General features: G+C 33.8%; 1 protein-coding gene and 3 long non-coding RNA genes across 4 annotated transcripts in view; all 4 read left to right on the forward strand.

The window, feature by feature from the left end:
* Positions 1 to 582: 582 nt before the first annotated feature.
* LOC131180266 (uncharacterized) lies at positions 583 to 1588 on the forward strand. The gene is made up of 2 exons (XR_009149057.1): positions 583 to 834; positions 1252 to 1588. It is a non-coding gene; the product is annotated as an uncharacterized LOC131180266 (long non-coding RNA).
* Positions 1589 to 4642: 3054 nt separating this feature from the next.
* LOC131179960 (rhomboid-like protein 15) overlaps positions 4643 to 12202 on the forward strand; it is an 87140-nt gene continuing 79580 nt past the window's right edge. Inside the window, exon 1 of the mRNA XM_058147329.1 lies at positions 4643 to 4818. Coding sequence (XP_058003312.1) covers positions 4795 to 4818 — 24 coding nt within the window. The 5' untranslated portion in view covers positions 4643 to 4794. The remainder of the gene's footprint in view (positions 4819 to 12202) is intronic.
* LOC131179962 (uncharacterized) lies at positions 4901 to 6571 on the forward strand. The gene is made up of 2 exons (XR_009148967.1): positions 4901 to 5818; positions 6236 to 6571. It is a non-coding gene; the product is annotated as an uncharacterized LOC131179962 (long non-coding RNA).
* LOC131179961 (uncharacterized) lies at positions 7918 to 8735 on the forward strand. Its single transcript, XR_009148966.1, has 2 exons — positions 7918 to 8078; positions 8496 to 8735. It is a non-coding gene; the product is annotated as an uncharacterized LOC131179961 (long non-coding RNA).

Genomic DNA, 12202 nt, shown 5'->3' on the forward strand with positions numbered 1-12202 from the left:
GCGAAACGAATTATCACAAATGATTGAGCGAAGGCTCCGCTTAGCTCTGTTAATTACTACTGTTTGACTTGCTTGGTGATTTTCTTTTTTCCTTTTTCTCTTTTTGGAAAAATCACTAACCCTTTTTTTATCGCTCTCTCTACTCTAAACAATCAAACAGAGACTGTGAGAGTTTTTGTTTTCAGCGGAAATTTTCTGTTACTGCACTTATTAGCTGCGTGTTGATGTGTTAATGTTTTGGCGCCTTGAAATTATAAACCAAGAAAATGCAGGAAGGAAAAAAAAATTTTTTTTTATTCGTGTTTAATTGGAATATATGTAGATCTGTTTTGTAACTCTGTTAAGTTGACATCATAATTCGTTTTTGCATCTTGAAGTGGTGAAATGTGGTTTGATTTGATCCATTCCTGACTATGAGGTGGCTGAATATGAACTAACTTAAAAGTATAATTGAAATGCCAGCTGAGGATGAACAAGATAGGAGATTCTTCTAACTTTTTGATATATTTGGTCTGTTAGACTTATTGTCTTTGGCTAAATGAACCTGAAAATGTGGTCAATGGTCATACATAATTAGTTGGAAAACAGACAATATCAGGTTTCCTTATGAGTTTTCATGTAGCTTTTGTTATGCTTCGGTTATACCTTTCGTTTTTATTGGTCTACAGGCAGGATTGCCTACTAGAGTGGGGCAATTGTGGGAAAGCATTCCGTTTCTAACTTCTGCAGTGGTGATTGTTTGTGGGACTATCTACTTGGTCTGCCTCTTCATCGGATATGACTCCTTTTATGAAATATGCTTCTTGCCATCTGCTGTTATCTCACGATTTCAAGGTAAATTCACATCTGATGATGCATATTGATATACAATTATAAGGAAAGTAATATTAGAAAATCTTTCATATGAGGATACGTTCCCCACAATGGATTTGTGCTTTATTTTATTTTCGTTCCTTTTGCCCCCTTTTTGGTTTAGCCTGAAATCTTGGTTGGAATATAAACCATGAGATTTAGATAAACATTATCTAAACTAAGCGTTTAGTTTCAAGCCACACTTAATTAAGACTTTAGGCCGGTATGGCCCTATTAGAAACCTTCTACGTCAGATTACATGGATATATGGTCGTGTTTTAAATTATTCAATCTTAGTATATGAAGGGATCAGATCCTTTCGTTTCATCGCTTGTGCTTGTATGTCTTCATAACTCGTGCTAGGCTTCAAACCATGAACTTAATTCTTTTGGTGTGCAGTTTACAGGATTTATACATCCATTATTTTTCATGGTTCATTGCTTCATGTGCTGTTCAACATGCTGGCTTTGGTGCCTTTGGGTTCTGAACTCGAGAGAGTCAAAACAACTTTTAGTGGCGAAATAAATTCTCCACTAATAATCAAAATTTTCCCACCAAAAATTATATTAATGGGAAAAAAATCACTAGCAATATCTGCTCCGCAAAAAAAAAAATTTAAAATTTGTAACAAATTTTTCATACCAATTTGCATTTAATCTTGATATTATAAATTGCGATAAATTCTCTATATTATTGAGAAAAATAATATATATACATATATTTGATGGTTTTCTAATTCCACTTTCCACAATAAATGGATTAAACATCAAATTCTCAGAAATTGAATGGGTAAATGGATGCTTGAGATAATGAACAAAAGGAGAAAGAATTGAAAGGATGATTAGTCACATCATCTTCCTGGGAGTTGAACGTATGAAAGGCTTCAATAAACCCCTCTGCTTTAAGTCCTAAGTCTGATAGAATGCAGCAGAAAGCTTTCCCTACATAGCTGAAATGGTATGAATGTCATACTCTAGCTTGATAATAATTATAAATCTTGGCATCATGATTTACGGAAGTCACTTTCTTGTAAATTTGTGCTGGGTTAACACATTCACCATAAAGGTATTCAGATGTAAGCATCTCTTAAACACACCTACCAAATTGAGTAAACATCAACAAGCTTGTTATAATCCCATTCATATAATTCTGGTGCCATGTATTCTGGAGTGCCTAACAAATGCTGCTGCAAGTTAAGAAATAATATAATTAGCTAAAATAGACATAATTATTTATATGTTTCAATGAGTAATTAACTAGTGCCTATGACACTGTGCTAATTGAGAACCTTTTTGGATTGCTGCAAGGCCTAGATCACCAATCTTGACTAGTCCAAGATGGCCATCGACAAAGATCATTTTCCAATTATTCCAAGAATTTATAATGCACAAAAAAAAGAAAGTGAAAGTGAAAGTCAGAGTTTGTCAATCAAGTGGATAAAGAAATTCAACTAAAATTGTTTAAACTCGTGTAGTAGACAGTCTAAAACACATTGTACCTTTCAGTTGCAGGCTATTTGGCTTGAAATATCTCCGAAATTAATCTTTCTTGCGGCCTTGAGGAGTGCTGAAACAACAGTTTTGAATTACGCACAAACTACTAATGTCGCCCTTATGACTAAAGTGACATTATTTCTTAACTCCTTTGCAATCTAAAGATTATTTGTGATGACAGATGCATTTTACAACACTACCACATGGCACATATGGGTGTGTGCATCAACTGTCAACACTGCCATATAGCACTAGAATAAATAAAAAATATATTAGAGATGATTCAGTGAAGCAAGAACAGACCACTGGCAAATAATTCATCACAGCCATATTAGATAAAGTAATTCAAGGTCAAGCATTAGGCACTTTAAAGTGATTTTTGCAAGTTTATACATGCAATCTAATATCCTTTTATCAATTGAATTGTTTGGACCGAATTAGAAATTCTTTCCGCAGGAGCAGTTGTTCCTAATGTTCCAAATCATCAAAGACTCGGACCAACAAACTGATAAGGAGCTTACACATAACTGAAGGCAGGTTGTACATTACTTTCGTATCCCACCAATGGGTAACATTCAAAATAATTGCAGATTAATTAATTAATGTGAGGGGCAATGGGGAGAGAGATCAGAACAGTTAATTAAAAGTCTCAAAAAATTCAATGGATAAACCATTCCACTAATGTGAAGGTTGTCTCACCAATCATGCAAAACGCATTAGAACTAACATACATTTCCACAACCAATAATTTTCCTGTCACGTACATTTCTAAATAAATTTTTGTTTTCTTAATAAATTTTTGTTTTCTTTTTCTATAGCTTAAAAATTAAAAGAAAACTAATAACGTCCGAAGCTGACACCAAATTTATCATCATTCAAGAAACGAAGTACTTTCCATGGAGGAGAGTCCCAAACTGCTAGCTCTTGAATTTGCAAACCATGACTCTGCTTTGCAAGAGAATCTGCACAGAAATTTTGTTCTCGATAGACATGGGATAAACAACAATGCCAATTCATCTTCATAAGTCTTCGACAGTCTTGGATTAAAGCAGCTAAAGGATGAAAGAATATATCTTCCTCACTGTTAATCAATTTAACCGCCTTTAAACAGTCTGATTCTACAATTACTCGGCGAAACCCATTCAACCAAGCTAGTTGAAGTCCAAATGAAATCCCAATTAATTCTGCAGTTAGAACAGAAGTTTCACCAATGTTAAAGCCGAACCCTAGCAACCAATTTGATGAAGAATCTCGCAAAAGACCACCAGCACTTGCATCACCTGGATTGCCTAAACAACTTCCATCCACGTTTAACTTAACACATCCTTCAGGAGGAGGGTGCCAGGCATATTCACAAACTATATTTGGAATGTAAAGAGCATTGGGTTGGAAATTGAAATCCTGGAAATCGATTTGCCAGAAGCATTGAGAAATCGCTGTTTGAATTTGAGAAAAGTCCATTAATTCTGTATCTGTTGGATTACAATAAAAATAATTTTAATAATATGTTAGAGTAATCTATATATAAAAATTAAATAGAAATAGAGGATCAATTTACATATTTCAATAAAAAACTATGTAAAATAAATCTGAATAGATTATAAAAATCATAAACGTAATGTGAATCATAAACATAAGATTTAACCATCATCCTAATAATGGATCTTGAACAAATATATTCTCACAAATCTTGAAAGCGTACCTGATGCTGAGTTTAATTGAACCATGCTAATAATTGAGAGAGACCCTTTGATTTAATAAACTGATTTCTCCCTCTTGACCCTTCTTTATTCACACACAAGAATTTAGCGATGGAAGACTTTCTTGAGATGATCCTATTATCTCTGATTTTATGTAAGAAAATTGACCTTATGGGTAGAGAGAGAACTGGCTTATATATATATATCCAAGACTTAATTTGATACGTTCATTAAGTATCCTTATATAATTAGAATTATGATTTACTTTAATTAGAGCAATCCTTATATAATTAGAATTTGTATTAATTAAAATAAATATCAATTAATATTGAGTCACATTAAAAAAATTAATTTTGGCCCGTATGTAATATTAATTACTGGACAAAATCTTGGCACAATTATTAAGTGATATAAACTTTAATAACATAAACATTAGGCACGCATAAAATAAATAAATTATTTTCATAATGTACTTCATAATTACCTTTCTATAATAAATTACCAAGTATACATTGCTTAATCACATAATCCCTTTCATACACTACAACACTACTAAGGTAGGTATATATATATATATTTCAGCGTCCTGGACCCAAGTCCAGACCCGATTATCAGTTGAAACGGTTAGATCTTGACCCGAAGAACAACAAACAGGAGCATCGTATCATTGATATAAGAATATGAGTGGCAGTTATAATTGGCAATCGAAAAGGAAATCGCAGCAGAAAATTTAAAGTTAACGCTAAGAAATGAGACCTAACATTGTCGCAGAGGTGAGCTCCCGATCTTCACTTTCCTTCTTCACCCTTCAATCTCAATGCTTAGCGTTAGGGTTTCTTAATTGTAACTCTTTTTTTTTTTTACCCCTTTTGGTTGTTTGGTTTCTGGTAAAAATGCGGCAAAAGAAATGAAATGAAAAGTTTGAATCTCTCTTTTTTCGCTTAGAGAAACGAATTGTCACAAATGATTGAGCGAAGGCTCCGCTTAGCTCTGTTAATTACTACAGTTTGACTTGCTTGGTGATTTTCTTTTTTCCTTTTTCTCTTTTTGGAAAAATCACTAACCCTTTTTTTATTGCTCTCTCTACTCTAAACAATCAAACAGAGACTGTGAGAGTTTTTGTTTTCGGCGGAAATTTTCTGTTACTGCACTTATTAGCTGCGTGTTGATGTGTTAATGTTTTGGCGCCTTGAAATTATAAACCAAGAAAATGCAGGAAGGAAAAAAAAAAATTTTTTTTATTCGTGTTTAATTGGAATATATGTAGATCTGTTTTGTAACTCTGTTAAGTTGACATCATAATTCGTTTTTGCATCTTGAAGTGGTGAAATGTGGTTTGATTTGATCCATTCCTGACTATGAGGTGGCTGAATATGAACTAACTTAAAAAGTAGAATTGAAATTCCAGCTGAGGATGAACAAGATAGGAGATTCTTCTAACTTTTTGATATATTTGGTCTGTTAGACTTATTATCATTGGCTAAATGAACCTGAAAATGTGGTCATGCATAATTAGTTGGAAAACAGACAATATCAGGTTTCCTTATGAGTTTTCACGTAGCTTTTGTTATGCTTCGGTTATACCTTTCGTTTTAATTGGTCTACTGGCAGGATTGCCTACTAGAGTGGGGCAATGGTGGGAAAGCATTCCGTTTCTAACTTCTGCAGTGGTGATTGTTTGTGGGACTATCTACTTGGTCTGCCTTTTCATCGGATATGACTCCTTTTATGAAATATGCTTCTTGCCATCTGCTGTTATCTCACGATTTCAAGGTAAATTCACATCTAATGATGCATATTGATATACAATTATAAGGAAAGTAATATTAGAAAATCTTTCATATGAGGATACGTTCCCCACAATGGATTTGTGCTTTATTTTATTTTCGTTCCTTTTGCCCCCTTTTTGGTTTAGCCTGAAATCTTGGTTGGAATATAAACCATGAGATTTAGATAAACATTATCTAAAGTAAGCGTTTAGTTTCAAGCCACACTTAATTAAGACTTTAGGCCGGTATGGCCCTATTAGAAACCTTCTACGTCAGATTACATGGATATATGGTCGTGTTTTAAATTATTCAATCTTAGTATATGAAGGGATCAGATCCTTTCGTTTCATCGCTTGTGCTTGTATGTCTTCATAACTCATGCTAGGCTTTAAACCATGAACTTAATTCTTTTGGTGTGCAGTTTACAGGATTTATACATCCATTATTTTTCATGGTTCATTGCTTCATGTGCTGTTCAACATGCTGGCTTTGGTGCCTTTTGGGTTCTGAACTCGAGAGAATCAAAACAACTTTTAGCGGTGAAATAAATTCTCCACTAATAATCAAAATTTTCCCACTAAAAATTATATTAATGGGAAAAAAATCACTAGCAATATCTGCTCCGCAAAAAAAAAAATTTAAAATTTGTACCAAATTTTTCATACCAATTTGCATTTAATCTTGATATTATAAATTACAATGAATTTGTACCAATTTGCATTTAATCTTGATATCATAAATTGCGATAAATTCTCTATATTATTGAGAAAAATAATATATATACATATATTTGATGGTTTTCTAATTCCACTTTCCACAATAAATGGATTAAACATCAAATTCTCAGAAATTGAATGGGTAAATGGATGCTTGAGATAATGAACAAAAGGAGAAAGAATTGAAAGGATGATTAGTCACATCATCTTCCTGGGAGTTGAACGTATGAAAGGCTTCAATAAACCCCTCTGCTTTAAGTCCTAAGTCTGATAGAATGCAGCAGAAAGCTTTCCCTACATAGCTGAAATGGTATGAATGTCATACTCTAGCTTGATAATAATTATAAATCTTGGCATCATGATTTACGGAAGTCACTTTCTTGTAAATTTGTGCAGGGTTAACACATTCACCATAATGGTATTTAGATGTAAGCATCTCTGAAACACACCTACCAAATTGAGTAAACATCAACAAGCTTGTTATAATCCCATTCATATAATTCTGGTGCCATGAATTCTGGAGTGCCTAACAAATGCTGCTGCAAGTTAAGAAATAATATAATTAGCTAAAATGGACATAATTGTTTATATGTTTCAATGAGTCATTAACGAGTGCCTATGACACTCTGCTAATTGAGAACCTTTTTGGATTGCTGCAAGGCCTAGATCACCAATCTTGACTAGTCCAAGATGGCCATCGACAAAGATCATTTTCCAATTATTCCAATAATTTATAATGCACAAAAAAAGAAAGTGAAAGTGAAAGTCAGAGTTTGTCAATCAAGTGGATAAAGAAATTCGACTAAAATTGTTTAAACTCGTGTAGTAGACAGTCTAAACACATTATACCTTTCAGTTGCAGGCTATTTGGCTTGAAATATCTCTGAAATTAATCTTTCTTGCGGCCTTGAGTAGTGCTGAAACAACAGTTTTGAATTATGCACAAACTACTAATGTCGCCCTTATGACTAAAGTGACATTATTTCTTAGCTCCTTTGCAATCTAAAGATTATTTGTGATGACAGATGCATTTTACAACACTACCACATGGCACATATGGGTGTGTGCATCAACTGTCAACACTGCCATATAGCACTAGAATAAATAAAAAATATATTAGAGATGATTCAGTGAAGCAAGAACAGACCACTGGCAAATAATTCATCACAGCCATATTAGATAAAGTAATTCAAGGTCAAGCATTAGGCACTATAAAGTGATTTTTGCAAGTTTATACATGCAATCTAATATCCTTTTATCAATTGAATTGTTTGGACCGAATTAGAAATTCTTTCCGCAAGAGCAGTTGTTCTTAATGTTCCAAACCATCAAAGTCTCGGACCAACAAACTGATAAAGAGCTTATACATAACTGAAAATGTGGCAGGATTGCCTACTAGAGTGGGGCAATGGTGGGAAAGCATTCCGTTTCTAACTTCTGCAGTGGTGATTGTTTGTGGGACTATCTACTTGGTCTGCCTTTTCATCGGATATGACTCCTTTTATGAAATATGCTTCTTGCCATCTGCTGTTATCTCACGATTTCAAGGTAAATTCACATCTAATGATGCATATTGATATACAATTATAAGGAAAGTAATATTAGAAAATCTTTCATACGAGGATAAGTTCTCCACAATGGATTTGTGCTTTATTTTATTTTCTTTCCTTTTGCCCCCTTTTTGGTTTAGCCTGAAATCTTGGTTGGAATATAAACCATGAGATTTAGATAAACATTATCTAAACTAAGCGTTTAGTTTCAAGCCACACTTAATTTAGACTTTAGGCCGGTATGGCCCTATTAGAAACCTTCTACGTCAGATTGCATGGATATATGGTCGTGTTTTAAATTATTCAATCTTAGCATATGAAGGGATCAGATCCTTTCGTTTCATCGCTTGTGCTTGTATGTCTTCATAACTCATGCTAGGCTTCAAACCATGAACTTAATTCTTTTGGTGTGCAGTTTACAGGATTTATACATCCATTATTTTTCATGGTTCATTGCTTCATGTGCTGTTCAACATGCTGGCTTTGGTGCCTTTGGGTTCTGAACTCGAGAGAATCAAAACAACTTTTAGTGGGGAAATAAATTCTCCACTAATAATCAAAATTTTCCCACTAAAAATTATATTAATGGGAAAAAAATCACTGGCAATATCTGCTCCGCAAAAAAAAATTTAAAATTTGTAACAAATTTTTCATATCAATTTGCATTTAATCTTGATATTATAAATTGCGATAAATTCTCTATATTATTGAGAAAAATAATATATATACATATATTTGATGGTTTTCTAATTCCACTTTCCACAATAAATGGATTAAACATCAAATTCTCAGAAATTGAATGGGTAAATGGATGCTTGAGATAATGAACAAAAGGAGAAAGAATTGAAAGGATGATTAGTCACATCATATTCCTGGGAGTTGAACGTATGAAAGGCTTCAATAAACCCCTCTGCTTTAAGTCATAAGTCTGATAGAATGCAGCAGAAAGCTTTCCTTACATAGCTGAAATGGTATGAATGTCATACTCTAGCTTGATAATAATTATAAATCTTGGCATCATGATTTACGGAAGTCACTTTCTTGTAAATTTGTGCTGGGTTAACACATTCACCATAAAGGTATTCAGATGTAAGCATCTCTAAAACACACCTACCAAATTGAGTAAACATCAACAAGCTTGTTATAATCCCATTGATATAATTCTGGTGCTGTAGGGGTGGGGGGCGTGAGGCAAAATATCATCCATTAGAATTATATAAAATGCACCAGGTAATGCCCAGGAAAGATGGTGGAGTCACAATGGTCTCACTTAAGTACCACCTCCTTAGACAGCATTTTCTAGACATGCACTTCATACAATCCTAATAGAATCAAACCACTAGTAAGTATCGTCTTCCCATAACACTACCACGGTACTAAGGATTTATGCCACGAAGGCATAGATAGACAGGAGTCGCCACCCGGGTAATAACCGGGACATATTCAGTGTTTCTTCCGAGGGTCATGGATGGCAACTTACTCCTTACAGAGTTTCCACAATCGTCATTACCATAGCCTAATGTCTAGGTTCGGGATAGTGGGTACGTAAGGGGAAGGTGTTAGGCACCCCTTACGCCTGGTCTAACCTCGTTAATTCGAGTGCCAGTCCTCTACTAATGTTTCTAGAAGTCTTGTTTATTATTCATTTATTAAATTTTATCCTAAAAAAATGCAATTCTAATCCTACACACGCAAGTAATTCACAAAAGGATTATTGTTTACACACAATTTTCATGCACAAGTAATTCCTATCTATGGGGTTGCTAATTATTTAAATGATATTTACCAGATGACTAAAATTAATTTATTATTAAGAATTTAATTTACAAAAAAATTCAATTTCAAATAACCCTACGTTTCTATTTAACCTAATTAATTAATTTTTAACGAGTTACCATAAGGATAATTAAACTAAGTTAATTATGTACATGTCTAATTTATTCTAATGTCACATAAGGCTCAAACAATCACAACCTAATAAAGATTTCTAACATGCAAATTTATTTTACAATTACCAAGTATTAAATTAAATTTATTTACATGCCAATGTTAGTTTAATTTACAAACAAGATTAATTTTAATTTACAAAGTATTTATTTAAATTAATTACATGCAAAAGTCAGTTAAATTAAAAACAAAGTTAATTTTAATTTACCAAATAAAAATTCTATTATTACTACAATTTCATGCCAATGGTTCCAGGAGTTTAGAGCTACTTACTTGTTGGTAAATGAAGTTGCCATTGGGGCATGCTACCCTTAAAAAAGGGTCTTCTCTTCTAGTATGGCAATGATATCTCTGGCTTACTCCCGTTTAACTCCATATAAGCTCCGCGCAAATGCCCTTTTTGGTACTTACCTTAGGGCTACTTACCAATTTTTGTTTGTAATAAAAAATAAAGAAAACAAAGAAAAATAATAAAAGTATGAGAGACAGAAACTAAACATGTGCAGAGTTGTGTATCCCCTCAAATTAAACATGATTACATGATCTATATGAACATATAAAATAAATTGAAGACAAAGAGCATAGAATTAAAATATTGTGTGGCATAGATCTTGAAAAGAAAACAATAAAAACTGATCTTCCAGAAATCTTTTATGAAAATCTTCTTGAAGAAAAGAAAAAATAAGGAAGAACTCAAAGAGTCTTGAATATCTCTAAATTTCCTATAGCTCTGAATTTTCTCTTCCTCTTTCTTCCTATCATCCCCTTTCTTCCCTTCTCTAGTAGGGTATTTATAGCGTTTTAGGAGAGAGGTGTGATAGGGTTTGGAGTCTTAGGGTGATAAAGTTTAGATGACTTAAACAACTACGATTGCAGAATTTGAATAAGACTGGGATATGGGTGAGGTGTTTCAACCAATAGGAAGACAGAAAAAAATGGAAGGCACCAATAGGGAGTGAGGAAGAGGTGTGATAGGGTTTGGAGTCTTAGGGTGATAAAGTTTAGATGACTTAAACAACTACGATTGCAGAATTCGAATAAGACTGGGATATGGGTGAGGTGTTTCAACCAATAGGAAGACAGGAAAAAATGGAAGGTACCAATAGGGAGTGAGAAAGAGGGTGGGGCCAAGGAGGAGAGAGATATTTTATTATTTTAATTTTCAGAAAATAATTAAATGGGTCCCATTTAAAATTCCTAACTAGGCTTTCTTAGGCCCATGGAGCCCAATTAAACTTAATTAGATCCATTTAAGAACTATCCATATTAAATTTAAACAAAATAAAATTTTATTTAAATTTAATTAAATTAATTTTCCCAAAACTTTATTATTATTTTTATTTTTTCAAGATCATGCCACAGACTTAATAATTCAGCTCCATGCCTCAAATTACATCTTACAGTCATATAATTTTTCATCATCGGGTTTCCCAGGCCTCAATGTACATGCTCATCACAAAATAAGGGTCTACAGTTTGCCCCCCACTTTGGCGAAAGTTGAAATCAATGCGAAAGCATTGCTCAAGTTTCGTCAAAGTGAAACTCAAATTTCTAATAACTATGAAACACTAGCTATGAGGATCAAGTATATCTTGCTCGGTCGACATACTCTATGTTATGAGACTAGCTACGGTCTCATAACAGTAATAACTGTGTCATGTAAAAAATGAGTGTATCTTGCTCTGTCGATACACTCTGCGTCATAAGACTAGCTACGATCTCATAACAATGATAACTGTGTCATGTGAAAATTGAGTGCATCTTGCTCTGTCGATACACTCTGTGTCATGAGACTAGCTACGGTCTCATGATAATGGCAACTGTGTGATTTGAAATGTTGTGGATTCGTATTTAGGACTGCAGTCCTAAACTACCTACGTATCCCCCTCATTATCCTGAGGAAGAATCAGACTCACTCGCAGTTCGACACTTGAAACTGTGGTGATGCATGTTTTTCTACGCCTTACACACCTACAGGTGACATGTTGATGCGTGTTCTTCTACGCCTTACACAACTATGCCATGTGCCCTAAACAACTTCTAAGGACTTACCAAAAAACATCTATCATGAAATGTTGTGGGTTCGTATTTAGGACCGCGGTCTTAAACTACCTACGTATCCCCCCCGCTATCCTGAGGAAGAATCAGACCCCCTCGTAGTTCGACAATTGAAAC

This window comes from Hevea brasiliensis, chromosome 5 (assembly GCF_030052815.1).
Source record: "Hevea brasiliensis isolate MT/VB/25A 57/8 chromosome 5, ASM3005281v1, whole genome shotgun sequence".
Classification (NCBI taxonomy): Eukaryota; Viridiplantae; Streptophyta; class Magnoliopsida; order Malpighiales; family Euphorbiaceae; genus Hevea; species Hevea brasiliensis.